The sequence below is a fragment of the Bactrocera dorsalis genome, chromosome 3 (genome assembly GCF_023373825.1).
Source record: "Bactrocera dorsalis isolate Fly_Bdor chromosome 3, ASM2337382v1, whole genome shotgun sequence".
In the NCBI taxonomy this organism is placed as follows: Eukaryota; Metazoa; Arthropoda; class Insecta; order Diptera; family Tephritidae; genus Bactrocera; species Bactrocera dorsalis.
In genome coordinates this window covers 71,552,669-71,571,127 of record NC_064305.1, presented here as the reverse complement: position 1 = coordinate 71,571,127, position 18,459 = coordinate 71,552,669, and the positions used below count along the sequence as shown (strand labels likewise).

Sequence of the window (18,459 nt, the reverse complement as noted above, 5' to 3'; positions counted from 1 at the left end):
CAATAGGGCCAACAAGCGAATCAGGGTGAGAAAGAATTGCTTAGAGGCATGCAAGATTTATACTAACACGGTCTCAAAAAGAGCGTTGTTAGCTTAGTTACAGCTTACACTGCTAACTGACGATGATACATTTAGAAAGGGCAGGGACTTAGGCATGAGAAAGACGCTGTAAAACTTCACTGGTTATGTCCGGGCTTATCTAGAACTCGGCTTAAATATGTACATAGAAGCTTCGCAGCTCAAGAGACTTGATGATGTTTCAAAACTAGATGCCAAGTATTTTTTAAACCTTGCAAAAAGCGTTGAAGTCCGACACAACGTTAACTTCGGCTCTTATTTATAATGAACCTCGATCTAGCATTAAAAAGGACTTCTAGATCTAACATAACCTAATAATTTAAATTTTTCATGGCCACAGTTGCAAAGTTACAAAAGTGTTCCATTAATTAGAGGCTAACATGCATTTCAAAATGGTGGGGTGTCTTCAAAAATGTTATTGAAAAAATTGTTCGTTCTCTCGCCTGGCGTGATTACATATACTAAAGGAGTCCAGTTTGAAATCATCGGATAATTTTTTGCAAAAGAAATGCTGTCAATATCTCCGGTCCGTATCCAAAACCCTTGGATCTGTTTAAAGGAAATCGACTTTGGGGTCATCAAAAATAAGGTGTATAGGGAGTTATGCCTCGTGGCTACATTTTTGAATATTGTATTTTTTAATAAAAATAGAAAATTAAAATTTTCTGCCCTTTATGTGTGACTCAAAACAAAAGTCATTATATATTTTATATATAAAAAAATGAAAAATTATTATTTATAAATTATAAAAAAGCATATTTTCTTTCCAATTAACCGCTTGCCAACACTATTTTCTCGCCCACAGAACCAAATTTCGTCGGCTCTTTTGACATTGGCGAGTATGTATATTTCTTCTTCCGCGAAACTGCCGTCGAATACATCAATTGTGGTAAGGCCGTATACTCACGAATCGCACGCGTTTGCAAAAAGGACATTGGTGGTAAAAATCTGCTCGCACACAATTGGGCCACCTATTTGAAGGCGCGTTTGAACTGCAGCATCTCCGGCGAATTTCCATTCTATTTCAATGAAATCCAATCTGTATATCAGCTGCCAACGGATAAGACACGTTTCTATGCGACATTCACGACCAGCACAAATGGCTTAATCGGCTCGGCGGTGTGCAGTTTCCACATCAACGAAGTGCAAGCCGCTTTCAACGGTGAGTAAAAGAGACTGAATTAAAAGAGATTGAATGAAATTACAAGGTGAGGTTGCGTGAAAGCGCATGGGATTAGCTGTGTACCTCATATGAGCGGCTTAAGAGGCTTATGATTTAATTGATATTTGCTTTTAATTAATATTTTATTTTTTTGTAAAGATTTGAAGCAATTTATTTGTGATTAAAGAACGTGATTTAATTGAAAATTGAAAATACGTTTGATATAACTACTTATATGTAAATTTAAAAGTGAAGCTTTCATGATATTCTTTTGCTATGATATTTTACATGTATATTTCCTTATTTATTTTTTTTATTATTTTATGAATTTTTAGAATTTATGCAAAGTCCTGCAAATGTGCGCTTTTGTGTGCGATTTTTTCCTAAAGTATTCAGATTTAATTTGAGCAAGATAGTGCAAGCTACAAAGGTTTGGTTTGCAAAGCTTGCATTTCTTATTAAAAATACTTTATATGTACATATGTAAATCGTATTCGACAAAACTTTGAACTCACGCTGCTCACATGCCAGTAATTCACTTACTTGCTCTAAAAATTTTTTTTAGTAAGTGAACTATCGAGGAATTTTTTTACTGAAACCCAATATATTTAAATATGTATATGTATATGATCATATCCTCCGCTTTCCAACACATCCATCCTTTTACTCTACACACAAATACTTATGTATCTCCGTCAAAGTGAGCGAAGATACTCGTAAATCGTATTAGAAAATCCATTTTGATAGATTATGAATATCCTATTGAAGCGGTTAAGCTCATCAAATGCCGCGGAAGGCGATATGCACATGATAAACTCTTCACATATAACTAAAAATGGTATAATATATCCATGGAAAAGTGTGCTGGCAGATGTTATACTTAAAAGATGAGCTGCACACTATTTTAGGAGAGCGGGTTTGAATGGACGCGCGTTAAAAGTTGTGAACTACAACTTTGCTTGCTCCTCTATCTTCTTATTGCGGTTGCCCGAATACAGAGAAGTGCATTTCAATGTTCGTTGACGGTTGATCCGCTTGTGTGCATGTTATGCATAATTTTACTAGTTGATTCGAGGCCATTGATTGACTTATTGATTTAGTACAAAATGTGAAATAAAATCACCTTATTTTTACTTTTATTTAAATTGAAGTTAAACTTAAACTTGAACTTAAACTTAAACTTAAACTTAAACTTAAACTGAAACTTAAACTTAAACTTAAACTTAAACTTAAACTTAAACTTAAACTTAAACTTAAACTTAAACTTAAACTTAAACTTAAACTTAAACTTAAACTTAAACTTAAACTTAAACTTAAACTTAAACTTAAACTTAAACTTAAACTTAAACTTAAACTTAAACTTAAACTTAAACTTAAACTTAAACCTAAACTTAAACTTAAACTTAAACTTAAACTTAAACTTAAACTTAAACTTAAACTTAAACTTAAACTTAAACTTAAACTTAAACTTAAACTTAAACTTAAACTTAAAGTTAAACTTAAACTTAAACTTAAACTTAAACTTAAACTTAAACTTAAACTTAAACTTAAACTTAAACTTAAACTTAAACTTAAACTTAAACTTAAACTTAAACTTAAACTTAAACTTAAATTTAAACTTAAACTTAAACTTAAACTTAAACTTAAACTTAAACTTAAACTTAAACTTAAACTTAAACTTAAACTTAAACTTAAACTTAAACTTAAACTTAAACTTAAACTTGAACTTAAACTTAAACTTAAACTTAAACTTAAACTGTAACTAGTAATTATTATAAAAAACAACAAAGACATATTTCAAATTGTCTCATCCACCTCTTTCTATACTTTTGCTCTATTAATTTTTCTTTTTCTCTCTTCTTTTCAGGCAAATTCAAAGAACAATCCTCCTCCAATTCAGCTTGGCTGCCAGTTCTAAATTCGCGTGTACCCGAACCACGTCCCGGCACCTGTGTGAACGACACCTCAAATCTCCCAGACACCGTGTTGTACTTTATACGCTCGCATCCGCTTATGGATAAAGCTGTGAATCATGAACACAACAATCCAGTTTATTATAAACGAGATTTGGTATTCACTAAGCTGGTTGTTGACAAGTAAGTTTACTTTGCTTATACAAATTATTATATGCAAATGTGTGTATGTAATAAAGAGGTTTGAATGAAAATTTTGTTGAAAATACGTTGTTTGCTATATCCATTATCCCATCCACCAGTAATTGCAACTTTTTTACTTATCAATGCAGCAGTGTGTGTGTGTTTATTAAGTGCCGTGTTTGCGTGAAACTGTTATGTGGGTCCTATGTGGCTGTAGATAAGTGCTACTGTTTCCGATTATATCCGGCTTTGAGTGCGATTGCTTGTCAATGTGGTTTTCACTTGCATAGATGGTGCTATTTTGGCAGGAAGTAAATTTAGAGAGTTCCAAACAATTCAATTAAAAAATTATGGTGAAAACATAAGAGCATATGTATGCATACACTTGGATATATGGAAATCTGTATATACATATGTAATTGTATGTATGCACTTTCAAAACATGACTCAAAATGTACCAGAAGGATTCTACATTTTAAGATGTTAATTAGCTCCAATAACTCAATATACATAATTACTTCTCAATTTTCATTATAGTTGATTAAATATTCAAAAAAAAAGAATAAAATAATACAGATTACAAATTTTTACATTCTTCTGTACATATTACTTATATATATGTATACCTAGATACATCAGTCTGCAAAGTATGTGTTGAAAAGTATGTGTTGCGACCATTAATTACCGGTAATTACAATAGCAATTAACAAAAAATGGTTAAAAAAATTTAATCTGAATTCTATTGGCATTTGAGTGGTGTGAGAAATTTACTCAATAAATATTTATGTACTTATTTAAGGGTTGATCCATTTCGAGGTTCCCTACTTTTTTAAAGAAAAAAAAAAGGAACTCTAAATTTAATAGAAAATGTTTATTATCGTTAAAATTATTTCAAATGTCGGCTGCGGCTACGTCTCCCCTGATCCAATTTCGATGGCTCGTTCGAGCATGTCGAATGGTAACTGACGAATGACATGCATGATATCTGCACCAAGGCCTGAATCGAAACGGGATTCTCCGCATAGACTTTAGACTTATCATATCCCACAGGGAAAAATCTAACGGCGCGATATCACACGATCTTGGTGGCCAATAGACTGACCCGGAACGTGAAATTATCTGCACGCCAAAGAGGACACCTCTCAATAAATCCATTGATTGATGCGATGTGTGAGAAGTAGTGTCGTCTTGTTGAAATCAAATGTCGCCGATATTACGAGCCTTAACTCTAAGCAACAAATAGGCGGTTATCATGGCGCGATAACGGTCGCATTGCCAGTTGATTTTCTAGATGAAATGACAGCTCCTGAATCTACTCAGGTTGCTCTTGGTCCCAAATGCGACAATTATGCATCTTTACATACCCATTAAGCAAGAAATTGGCCTCATCGCTGAACGAAATTTGGCTCGAAACGTCGAGTCTTCTTGAAACTTTTCAAGAGCTCATAGAGAGAAGCGATGTCGGTTGAGAAAGTCAAGCGGCTTTGGTTCTTGCACAAGCTGTATTTTGTACGCTTTCAATTTAAGATTCCGCCGCCAAATGCGGCGTCGCTCCATACGTCTGCGCGAGTTGCTACGAACGGTGCCGAATTAAGACGCTTAATCCATTATGTCGATACATGAAGGTCTCCTGATTCATATCGTGGAATTTTTTTTTCCATAACAAAAACGAGTATTTTAACTGTTAAAATGGAATTCCGATTGCGGCATAAGCCTCTAAATCAATGGTAGAGTAATCTAAATTTCCATTTGAAATATTTACGAGGTATCTTGAAGTTATTTTTAATATTTTTCTTTTAAAGAAACCTGCAGGGATTTTTTTATAACTAAATCATACATTTTTTTAATTGAAAACATTACCTTATCATTTATCAATAGCTGTAATCATTTTTGCCACCACCATCCACATTCTTTTTCACAGTAATTACATTTTCGCCGTACCATTAACAATTTTTCAATTTCGCCTTAGCCACAGACGCATTTGCATAATTGCAATATGTTTGAAAAATCTTCATTAAATTATTTTTTAATTAAATTTTAGCTCATTTAAGTGCCAATATGGTAAGGGACAAATGGCGGCACATTTTATCCGATAATTTTTATTCGTTGTGCAACGGAACTTTTTTTTATTATAGTGTCATATATTATATATCTACATTCCTGAGGTTAATTTTAATGCGCCGCATTGCAGCAAATTGATTTTTAATGTGATTCAAATACAGCACATAATTATATTTTTATTTGTATGTATTTGTGAGAGCCTGGTTTTCAACAAGTTTCACTGAGGCATGTGTGCCCGCATTTAACAAGTGCCAGACAATGGTGATTTACTCGATTTCACTTTTTGTTCGTTTGTTTGAACGCACGACGAACACTTTGACAATTTATGCAAATATTTGTGGCAAGCGGAATCAATAAAGCCGGAAAACGCTGAATTAATATCCAAATGCAATTAAATTTTGCTCATACACCATAGTTGACAGTTGAAGCGAGAGCGTGTAATTTACTCAACCAGCTGAAATTCAATCAAAATAATATTGACAATTTTGTAAGCACTTGACAAAAAACAGCAACAATAATAATAACATAAAATACAAGGAACGCTTATGGTTATATGGGTGGCTATATAACATTTTTGTTGCCTATCTTGCCAACTTTTACTTAAAGCGCTAAAGCCCTGGCGATGGCAACGCTTGTGGGTATATAAAGAGTTTTTTTTAGAAATGTGGAAATTTTAAAATAAAATAAAATCCTTAACTTTTTCGATGTTATTGCCATTAATATATGTAGGTGCGTCGAGTTTTAGGTGACTCCACGACTTTCACTGCATGCTTAGTGTCTCTCAAATACTTATGTTCGTAATAAAGCTGACTACCAAACAGACTTCATCAAACCTTTTCGGAACTTTGTAGTCTCAATTACAAAGTTGTTCTTTTTTATAGATTTTATTCTGTCCAGATCAAATTTTATCTTTAGTTTATATTAATTTTGATTTGTTTTTATAGCAAATCTCTTACAAAAATTTTTAGATCCCTATACGAGTATAAACGTATTTGGTAGCATAAATGTATGTCCTTATTCGATTTTTCAATTTCGAACAGAACTAAAGAATTAATGGTTTTTAACTTCAAAATGTGTTGTCTTCCAATACATTGCTCATTACAGTGGGTTTTCGATAGTAAAATGGTAGTAATAAATAATGGAACTAAAGCATTCATTTTAACAGCACCATTATGAAAATTGGAAAGGCAAAATGATGGAATACCAAAAATATTAAAAGCCACAAATAATTTTCAATATTCATATTGACTCTAAAAATGTCTGTGTTTCTACAATTAAAAGTTTTATAGAACTATTTTGTTTCAGATCTTGTTCTCTATGATATAGAGGCAACAATTTACAAGACAATATTTTAATAACGTATATACTAATGAAAAAATTTTGAGTAGTCGAAAAAGTATTTTCGTATTTTTAATAAAATTTCAACTTAATTTTTTTATATTTATAACAATAATTAATAAACAAATATATACCGATTTGGTCGACCATTTCTTGCTATTTTTTTCTAGAGGCTAGGCTAGACTAAATACATTATTCCATCAGTGTAAATAGAAATTTCGAAATTTCAAAAACGGAAGTGAGCGAACCACTGTTATGCTACACGAACTGATGCAGCGTCGTCTCCGTAATCTTCACAAATTTCATTGGTGGCATTCTTCCCTATTTTATAGAAAAATTTCAAAATATAGCGAATTTCTTCATTATTTTCACTCATTTGGTTAAATAAAGCTTAAAGCTTAGCTTTTCCAACAATATATGATATGATACAATGTGATTGGCACCACTGGAGATATACGACTTTTTCGACTACATATAAATGCTTCATAAGTATAATTCAGTAAAGTAGAGGCATGGATGTTGATCGTGACTATCAGAAAATGATGGTGGGACAGTCGCTTTTCGAGCGAGGGGCAGTAGCCTTCAAAAATTAGAATCGAGGATATTTTATTTCTCTCAGTTCCGTTGTTCCTAATGTTTCAATTTTAGACCTATGTATAGAATAAATATACTATATACATATATTATAATATATTGGTCATAAGTCTCAGATTCTAAAAATTATTTCATTAACCGTCTTTTCAATGGTTTTGGACAAAAAAAAATACAATTAATCAATAGAAGCTTTAAAGATATTCCGCCATAGCGACATCTATCGGATTTTATCTTTTAATTCACGAACCCACAAAGTCGCTATTTATGAATTTCATGCTATTCTCCACTTTCCTCTCATCAACATATTTTACTAAAATGACTTATTGCCACTGTTCTGCCTATAGTTCTTAAAAACATGATTTATTGTCCACCGAAACACTGTCTTCCCGCCGCCCACCAATTCATCGCAAATCTGACCGCACTATCGCATTTATATCGACCGCGAAGCGTGTAATAAAACGAGCTGCCACATTGAATTTACAATAAATAATTAAGAGCTGAAGTGCACAGCCGGCGTCCAAAAGCTGCCTCAAATGGCCACACTTAAGCCATCACACACAGCGCCACATCTTACTTGTTCGCGTGCGACGAAGTACTCAGCTTTCCGCGACAGCCACGCATATTAAAATGATTGCGGCATCGGTGGCAGCAATTATATTACAATGCTAGCGGCGGACACAACCAGGGATTTTCATTTTTCATCTCGCTGCCACATTTCCTTTGCTGTCACCCTTCTGCTGATATATACATATATATATATATACGTACATGGTATATATAAGTTTTAATAATTCTTCGGCCATTCGCCACTTGTACGCTTAATGCCTTTGAGCGCCTGTAAGTAGGCAACGGCAATAAATGCAACGCGCTGCAGCTGATTTTTGCTCGCCCTCAGTACGCTTAAGTCGCACACTCGCTCATACTCGTCTTAATGAAATTGCGAGCGAAATGCGCAGCTTTATGCGATTCATTTTAATTTTTACCTTCAAGTGCGTATATACATATATGTGTGTGTGTGCTACTCTTTTCGGCTGCAAATAATATCGTGCATTATACGCTCTTCGCGGCGCATTGAAACGCTTCGCACAATAAAATTGATATCACCTTTGTTATTAAATATGCACACTTAATTCTTGCTCAACCGCCGCCATACTAGTGACACGGTTTGCCAGCCTCATTGCTGTTGTTGCGGCTTAATTATTTTATGCGCGGTGCATTTTTGATTTCGCATGAAGAAAATTTAAACGCACACAATGGCTGCGACTGCCGTCCAACGCACAGGTGTGTCTTAATGGTGTGGCAAGCTCGCCTTCAATGGGCTGCCGCTGCCACTTGGCTGCAGAAATTTCGCTCGCACTGTAATGACCAAGCGCACGTGTTGCACGCATCATATTAATATCCATTTTTAATGATTTATTAATGCCTTTATTTATATGCACAACCACTTAAACGCACAATGCAAGCATCAACTTTTGCGTGTATTTTTTGCCGTTGAAACGCTTCAGTCATCATCAAAATAATCCCGATCAGATAACAAGCATTTCATTGATTTCAGCAGCCGCGTGAAAAAAGAATAAAACATGAAATCCTTTCTTTATCCTTTGCGTAAGTACTCAAATCAGCGAATTTAATTGATTTCTTCTTATTGAGATTCGCATTTTTTGGTTATTGAATGAGCGCAATACATGAGTGGATATGTTAAAAAAGAAGTACGTTCGAGCGGAACTGAATGAGTCATTCAAAACTTTGTATTTAAAGTTGTGCCAAACGTCCCGTAAAAGTTAATTAAATAAATTTAATTTATCAGATTTAGATGAACGTTTCCCTGTGATGATTTATCTATCGGACTTGAATCTGAGTTTCTAACAAATTTATTCTGGCCGAACATTTTAAAAAGACTGCTTTTTGCATTAACTTCGGTAAATACGTATTGGAAATCCAAAATATCAATACCAAATATATTGTATTGTTACTAAGATAAATTTCAGGTGGAGGCAAAAAATCGGATATATACAATATATATTTTACAAAAATATATTTTGCGCCATTTCGTTCCATGACTTCTTGCCATTTTGAAGGTAATTTCATATTGCCACTCTCATAAAATTATACGTCTCTATTGGCAAAAATAAAAATTAAAATTTGACAAGCTTCATAGACATAGACTGGTGGCGGTGGCTTGGGCCTTTAAAGCATCGCAGAATTCCGTAGGGCTCCAACTGTCGAAGCTGCAACGACTTGCATGCATCTCAATGTCGGCTTGAGCTCACACCACTTCATCTAGTAATCGGTCAAGCAGCCAAACACAAACTGCTACAAATGACAGTAGAAGGATGTGGTAGAGGTAAAGTAATCTCGTCTTAGCGAATGAAAGAGTTAAGTGGTGTAATACTATTGGCCCTTCTCCATAGGGACAACATTACGAAAAGGATAAACTTCACCAATACGTTCAAGGTAACCCTTAACAGTAAGACTGAATGGAATGATTCGACTCTCGAATTGCTTCTTAAGGATAGTACAATCAAGACAATCAAGTGGCATACAGACGGCTCGATAACATCAGAGGGAATTAGTATAGGAGTCGCAGGATCACGTACCAAACTCTCCATTAGTATGGGAAGTTTTCCGAGGATTCCGAGGATTTTTCATGCAGAAGTTTTTGTCATTAGTCGTTTCGTAGAGATAAACATCCAACGGAACTATCACAACGAACGTATAAACATACTTAGCGACAGTCAAGCAGCACTTAAAGCAAGGTCTGCATACGAAATCAATTCGTTACTTGTGCAGGAGTTTAGAAAACGGTTGAATAGTCTAGCGGAATATAACCAAGTTCACCTTATCTGGGCGCCCGGTCACAAAGTTACAGCTCGCCCGCACCGCAACATCCACTAACATAGTAGAACCTGAACCCTTCATCACGGTGGGTCCTCTTACCATAAAGGAGCTGCTTTACAAGAAAGAAGCAGTAGGCAGAGAGAAGTATTGGCAACAACTTCAAGATATGCGCCTTAAGAAACACTTACACAAAATGCAGGATTAAGACCCTTAGATCTATTTTTCCAAATAGGGATCACATCGCCTCACTAGCAATTAGCAGTATTTTGGAATTTATCCATATGCCGGGACTTGTTGGGTCGTTGTGACGTAGGAGAGGGCACAATAGTCCTAAGGACGCTGTGCAATCTTCATGTATGTACATATTTATCTTATCTGATCTATATGTCAAAAATGTGTAGAATCGGGTCAAAACATCTTTTAGCCATCATATAGCTAATATATAAATATTGTAGAACTTTGCGTTGAATTTATACTGAATCTAAGGTTCACTATGTATGAAACCTAAATAAAATTTAGCAATAATCTCTTTCCAATCACAATGTAACATCTTGCATAAATGGATTGAAATAAAGCCGATAAATCCTCTAATTCCTGTGTGTCTAATCAATTGAATTTTCAATCATCCGCTCTACTTTACGCCTCATATATTGGTCAATATTTGAGGTGTGTTAATGAAAGTCAGTGAGCGTCAGTTTCTGGTAGTTATACTTGTATGTCGTAATACCAAAATCGGAATCAAAATCGGATCAAAATGTTTCTTAGCCAGCATTTCAACGAGAAACAACATTTTAATAACCACTTGGTCAGAAACCATCCATTAATTATTTTTTTATAAATAATTATATGTTAAGTCGAGCCTTATGTTTTTAAAGTCGAAATTTTTTTATAATATCATAAACTGTGGTTTGAACCATTCACAATAATTAGTGTGTCAAAACTGGGTAGCATAGAAGAAAGAGATTATACCATTTTAATGAAGCACCCGCTTGTATTGGATTGAGCACGCTAACATTACTGCTGCTTTTGCTCAAACCCTTTTTTCAAAGAGGTAACAACTTCAAAGTCATTCACCGGTAAAGTCATTCACCGGGAAATTTCAAGTCGGGGAAATTTAAAGTTGGTAATGATCTTCAATTATGAAAGGAAGCTCATTTGAAACTCTTTAAACAATATTTTTTCTATCAATCAATTATTTCTTCATATGTGCAGTGTTGCTAATTTTCTCATTTTTGTTACGACTAACTCTTTCTATTCTTCTTCCACAGAATTCGCATTGACATACTCAACCAAGAATATACCGTCTACTATGTGGGCACCAATTTGGGACGTATCTATAAAATCGTACAGTACTATCGTAATGGTGAATCGCTGTCGAAATTGCTTGACATCTTCGATGTGGCACCGAAGGAGGCGATACAGGTGATGGGCCTCAGTCAGGCACGTAAATCGCTCTATGTTGCCACAGATCATCGCATCAAGCAAATCGATTTGGCGATGTGCAATCGACGTTATGACAATTGCTTCCGTTGTGTGCGTGATCCCTACTGCGGCTGGGACAAGGAGACGAACACATGCCGCCCGTACGAATTGGATTTGTTGCAGGTAAGCAGCAAGCAAACATACTTACAAATTTTCTGTATGTGTGCGCGTGTGTGTGTTTGGAAATTGCTTGTGACAACAACTCAATGTAAATGCGTCGGGCGCACGCGTAAATCAACGTTGTTGATGCAAAGCAACCAGTTGTTAGACAAACAGTCAACGCGGTGCGGAAACCGATAAACAGTTATTGAGACATTGAGTTAGACATGCAGACAGACAAATGGCGAAATGATAGACAAGCGATGTCGGTACTGTCGTTGGCAAGATGAGGCACGTACGTACACATATACACACATACAAACACATCCTTAGCCTGGATTGGCTTGGTAGCAGCTACCAACTTCGTGCAACAGCCTTTTTTGTATATGGCTACGTTGCATGTGACAGCAATTTTCCAGCACAACACCTGCAATGCTGCGTTGCATGCAAATTTCGCCGATATCCTTTTATGATTTCCCGTATTATATACAAACAGTGTTATTTACATACATACATATGTATATAGTAACTATATCTCCCCTTCGCCCGTTGCAGGATGTTGCCAACGAGACCAGTGATATTTGCGACTCCAGCGTGTTGAAGAAGAAAATCGTCGTCACCTATGGGCAGAGCGTGCATTTGGGTTGCTTCGTCAAAATACCAGAGGTGCTGAAGAACGAGCAAGTTACCTGGTATCATCACTCCAAGGATAAGGGGCGGTACGTTACCACTTTCCTTTGTATTTTTATTGCATTTTCGTTTTGTTTTTTTCACTGCATTAAAAAGCAGTTTTCTGTTATGAATCACTATTCTCGCTTTCTTCACACCACTTTTGTTGTTTTTTCTTTCTCACAGCTACGAAATCAAGTACAGTCCCACCAAGTATATTGAGACCACTGAGCGCGGTTTGGTTGTCGTATCGGTGAATGAAGCGGATGGCGGTCGCTATGATTGCCATTTGGGCGGCTCCTTATTGTGCAGCTACAACATCACCGTCGATGCACACAGGTAAATAAAATTGCATTTATTATCCTTTTATTGTATATAATATAAATTTCCTTTGAGAATATTACAAAACTCACTCTTTATTTATACCACTTTCAGATGCACTCCGCCAAACAAAAGCAACGATTATCAGAAAATCTACTCGGACTGGTGCCACGAATTTGAAAAATACAAAACCGCCATGAAATCGTGGGAAAAGAAACAGGCGGTAAGTTTATATCCACATAATATGCGTGTGCGTAATAATTTGATATCCGTGTAGGTTTATAAATATTTAGACATTTCGGACAGGCGGTCATTTAGACAATTATTGCGTAGGAAATGTTGATAGGAAGGAAATCAATTATTTACACTGGAAAAAAATTAGTTGCATTGATATATTAAGGGCAAAATATTTCCACGAAATTCAAGTTCAAACAATCGAATTAGCTGAGAAAATTAAAACCTAATTGACTCGTTTTTAATATAGAAAAACTGCAAGTGTTAAGCCAAGTAAATAATAATGCAAATTTCTTTAAAATCTAAACATATCCCTACAATTGAATAGTAATTAGCAATACCATGGACAAATAGCTGAATTAATTAATAGCTTTTTCGCACAGCCAACTTAATTTAGTACATGAGGATTATAACTGAGAGATCAGGTTTTGCCTCGCTCAGCCGGCTAGTCGATCAACTATCAACAATCAGCTTTTATACTTGCTTGTATACTTTATTTTGTATTTTTTATGATTAAAATTCATCAGCTGATTGCTGTTTTAGTAATGTACTCAACCAAATTTACATCCTAGACAACAACCTGTAGAGTTAAAAACAGCCAAATTTATAGTGTGAATGACAGCAAGCTACATTGCATTCCAGTTTCAAATCGATTTGAATTCGATTAAGAATTATATTTGCGATTAGAACATTTCACCTCTATTTTTCCACGTGTACTTACAATTTGCATGTCACTACTCCTAGCAGTAGGTCGAAGAATAACTTAGCAATTATTTTAAAAATGGAACAGCTAACCACTTTTCTCACCACACTAACACTGACACCTTAATCACCACACCCTGCAACTGAGAAAATTGCTGCACACTTGGCCAGGTGTTGTCGCAACACCCGTCAACGACGTCACCGTAGCGCTGTAAATTGGTGAAGGTGTGTCTGTGATGGCCACAATCGCCACTTAAACTTGTTCGGATTTTATCGCGAATGTTTCATAAATATTATATCAGACTTTTAATGGCATACCATAAATGCCACATATTTTGTGGGTGTACCACGCTATGTAGCTGTAATTGTAGACGAACGCTTGTGGGTCAATATGTCAAATACACGTCAAAGTATTAAATATTTAACGCAGGCTCGTGTAAATACCTAAATGTAACTCTGCGTTTGTTAAGTGGCTTTTACTTCAGCTGTGGTATAATGGTTGGGAGTATTATCTGGTATATATTGAGAAGGGGTTTTGGCACTAAAATATGAAAATTTATTTATAATCACAGCAAGTTTTTGTTACATATACACCACGAACTTAAAAGCAGGAAATAATATTGAGAAACTCTAGAAAGAATTTTAATTTCTTCAGTTAGAGCAAGCTTTTGGCAAATTGGACCTACCGTGGTTCGAAGCAGAGCACGTTGAAATCTGAAATTTTTCAATATTGTTAAGAACTCGACTATTTACTAAACATATTTACAATATTATACATTTTGTTCATGTACTCTATTTTATGCTTCATATTTTCTTTCTTCTTTCGCTTAGCAATGCTCTTCGCGTCAGAACTTCAGCAATCAGCATCCCAATGAAGTTTTTCGTAAAAACAATGTCTGATATCAAGAAAATCAACTACAATTAACTTCCATAAAACTGCATCTATAAGAGGTAAAGATTGATCGGGAACAACTGATAGCTATCAACTGAGGAGTTGGCGAACTGAGCGTTTAAAATTGGCATGCTAAGAGACTAACTAGCGACTGGTAATAAAGGTGTAACGGAGGAGCTTTCATATATGTCTAATATTACGAAAGCTTGGCAGAGGTGAAGAGGTTGAAAATTGAATACAAGATATGGCACTAAAGGGCGGCGTACATGAAAGCTTTTAAGAATTTAAGTTCACAAGGTCGAGAAACATCGATACTACATTAGATATATACTTATAGACCAACATTCAAGCGTTCATTAAAAGTTAAAAATTTAATTATTGACATGAAAAACAGTTGAAAAATAAAATATGACAAGCATAAACAAAATTGAATACACTCAAGCAATCGCATTATAGCTAAAAATAATATAAAATAATAAGTTGAAAAAAATAACAAAAAATTAATACTGTAAGATACTTAAAATTAATAATAAAGAACTTAAAATGAACCAAACAAAAGCCGATAAAAAACACAAAAACAACACAAACATAAAGCAAGCAAAGCTAAAATCTACAAAACCAACGAAAGTTCCCGCATTGAAACATGGTTGAAACACACACTTTGAAACAAAAAAATAAAAATAATTTAAAGTAAAAATAGCACAGGATTACAAGCATAAAGGCGGTCCTTAAATGTGCAAAGCAAAAAATGCTTAAACAGCCATACAAATACAAAAAACAAAATGCAATTAAAAAATACTCATGCATGCATAGACCAGCATAACAACAACAAACAGTAAATAAATCATTTATATAAACGAAAAAAAATGTGAAACGCAATGCAAAAATAACAAAAGCACAAACAGATTATTGGTAAAACGATAAATACAAAAGCAACGCGGCTTAATTTTTTCGCAATAAATAGGCGTTAAATACATAGGCTAATAAATATTGACAGTAAAAACAATAATTATACACAAATTAAATCATGAAGAAGGTGGCGAAAAACGGCGAGCCGTGTAGCACGTGCAACTGGCAACAATTCAAATTCAATAAAAGGCAATAAATTTTTTTGAAGAGACCGTTAACAATTGGCGCCGAACTGATAGCATTAAGTTACCATTTTTTACAAGCTCATAATAACAACAACAAGCAAATCTAGCAGTTGAAACCAAGTCTAAAAGCAGGCGGTATTAGCAAAAACACTGCGGTATAATGTAAGTAGAATCATGGTACTACAGATTTTAGCTTTTGAGATTAGATTGAATTTTTCAAAATATTTCTAATGCAATAACGGGTCAACTTAATCGAAGTTTTCAGCAACTTTCAAGTTTTGATAAACACTTTTATATTCCCAACTGGACTACTCCTGAGCCCTTTTTTATGAAATATTAAAAATGTAGCAAGCTTATATACATACCTTTATATTCTCAATTCGTTACAACTGGGCTTTACGCCTAAAAGCTCAAACATTTTTATACATCAGTATTTTATTAAGCTGGTACAAATGAGAGCGTCTCTTGGTAAGGAATTGTGAAAGATTTTGTTCAAAATTTCGGGGCTTAAAGCTCAGGTCAACACCGACAAAGTTTATATTTATGTGTATGATACAAGTAAAAGCATATGTAACCTTTTGAGCCTTGAAAGCTTTTGCTCAAAGTTGTGAGCTTATAGCTCAGGTCAGCACTCGATCCGAACCCCATATGTTATTTGATATGATCTTTGATTAGTACAGGTAACAGAGTTTGTAACTTTATTAACCTTGAAAGCTTTCGTTTAAAGTTCCAAAGCTTAAAGCTCAAATCATCACTTCACAAGCGCCCTACATGTTATTTGATATACATATATCTGTGTTTAAAATAAGTGGTAGTGTGTGTTACTTAATGATCTTTGAAAGCTTTTGTTTAAAATTTCTCAGCTTAAAGCACAGATCTGCACTCCATAAAAGCGTACTTGCTACACATATTTTTGTCTTAAAAATTACGCTAAAATACTGATTTTAATTCTCTGCTCTATATTACATCAATATTTAAAGCTTAAATTAAGTTCTGATATCAGTCAAATATGATAATATATAAGCTTGACGTAGCCTATCTACCTTGCAATAAATGCAATCATGTTTCAAAATTTGTTCGGCTATATTTAACGTTTTTGCTTAACGAAAAATTAAGGTTGAAAAAAAATATTCTCGGTATATTGAAACACATATTTTAGATTTTTGTTTATAAATAAGTATAATATTTTGTTTGAAATTTTCGAACTGTGGCCGCCAACTTTCATTGTGTTTCATGAAATATTGATCAATAATGAAGATATGTTTAATAAGACTAAGCCCTCGCTGTCGATTTTTTGAGTACACCATGCACTAATTTCAATATTGCGTCTATTTCTGGACACCCTTTATATAAGCAGACAAATTCTCTTCATCTATCGCCAGCTCAAGCTCGTAACTAAAGCTCACATAATATACTATATACTCTTTAGCCTGTTTGCGTTGCCTCTAAACACATATTTTCTTTTCAATGAACTAGTATTAAACAGAATTTTGAATAACTGCATATGTAGACAAAATTATAAGAAATAAATTACGCGTATTAAAAGCGAAAATCGACAAGCAATGTGATGTTAAGTTTGAATGCATTTAACTATTATTGAGAGAAAAACAACTATAACTATGAGCAATTTCGCTTGAAACCTATGAAGTATTTGCTATATAAAAATAAAAAACAAAAACTAATGGAAATTCAACCAATGCACCTTAAGTTACTCTAGTATATTTTTAATCTCAAAATACATACTTTAAACACATAAAATATAATAAAATAAAATAAAACATAATCTAACAAAAGTAAATGAAAAGTAGAAAAATGCGCAAAAGCAACAGCAGTCCATAGCTTTTAAGTCAAAGTGCATTCGAGTATTTAAATGGAATGTTGAACAGCAAGAGAACAAGAATAAATCAATTCTTTTTGTCATTTTATATAATTTCTCATGAAAACATTTTCAGTTTCCCATAATAAAAATTTAATAAATCAGTGAATACTTGAAAGCGTATTGCCTTTGCTAAATACGACAAATTGCAAGAAGAATTCCTAGCAATGCATTTATTTTTTACTAAAACAAAATATTTTCACTAAAATAACACAAAATTCAAAAGCATAAAATCTTTTTAAAATACCGCTCTTCACTTCATCACACATTTCTCGACTTGTTTTGGAATCACTCGTACTTATCGTAAATATTTGTTGCATTTTAATCTCATAAAATATTATATAAGCAAATACCAATCTAAAAGTTATATACATACATACATATCTGTTCGTACATTTGTGTGTGCATTTCTGTAGTTAAGTTAAATTTTTGATAGTACATTGTAATTTAAAGATAAACAAAAAGCAAAACAAAACAAAATAATTTTAAAATGCATGTTTCTCTTATTTTCATAATTTTTTTTAAACTAGTACTTAAGCGCTTAAACGTAAGAAAGATTATTAATGAAATAAACATATTATTAAAAATATAAATTTTAAAGTGTTTTCAGTACAATCACTAGCTTTTAAAATTTTGGATTACATATTAGAAATATTTTAATAAACAACCTAGGTAAATATTTTTTCTTAAAGTTTAATGCCAAGTAACTTTGACTATTGGCATAATACAGTAATGCTCTCAACTTTTTCACAAATTTTGGATACTTCGTTCTAGGAGCCAATTTCCAAAAGGCGCAAGAGAGAAAACAATATCTGGTGGTGAGCAAGATTTTTCTGCTTCGAATTATCTACAATCTAAAAATTAAAAAAAAAATATAAGAAAAAGTAGTAAGACTTTGTTCATAATTTTAAAATTCTTAATTT

The 18,459-nt window shown here is 33.8% G+C and overlaps 1 protein-coding gene across 8 annotated transcripts in view; it reads left to right on the top strand.

Moving 5' to 3' along the window:
* LOC105227312 (semaphorin-2A) overlaps window positions 1–18,129 on the top strand; it is a 201,284-nt gene extending 183,155 nt beyond the window's left edge. For all 8 annotated transcript variants that reach the window (XM_049450765.1, XM_049450764.1, XM_029550632.2 and 5 more), the window contains 7 exons: window positions 884–1,240; window positions 3,108–3,336; window positions 11,436–11,772; window positions 12,304–12,467; window positions 12,604–12,756; window positions 12,853–12,961; window positions 14,506–18,129. In XM_049450765.1, the coding sequence (XP_049306722.1) occupies window positions 884–1,240; window positions 3,108–3,336; window positions 11,436–11,772; window positions 12,304–12,467; window positions 12,604–12,756; window positions 12,853–12,961; window positions 14,506–14,574 (1,418 nt within the window). In that variant the 3' untranslated portion in view covers window positions 14,575–18,129. The remainder of the gene's footprint in view (window positions 1–883; window positions 1,241–3,107; window positions 3,337–11,435; window positions 11,773–12,303; window positions 12,468–12,603; window positions 12,757–12,852; window positions 12,962–14,505) is intronic.
* Window positions 18,130–18,459: the final 330 nt, after the last annotated feature.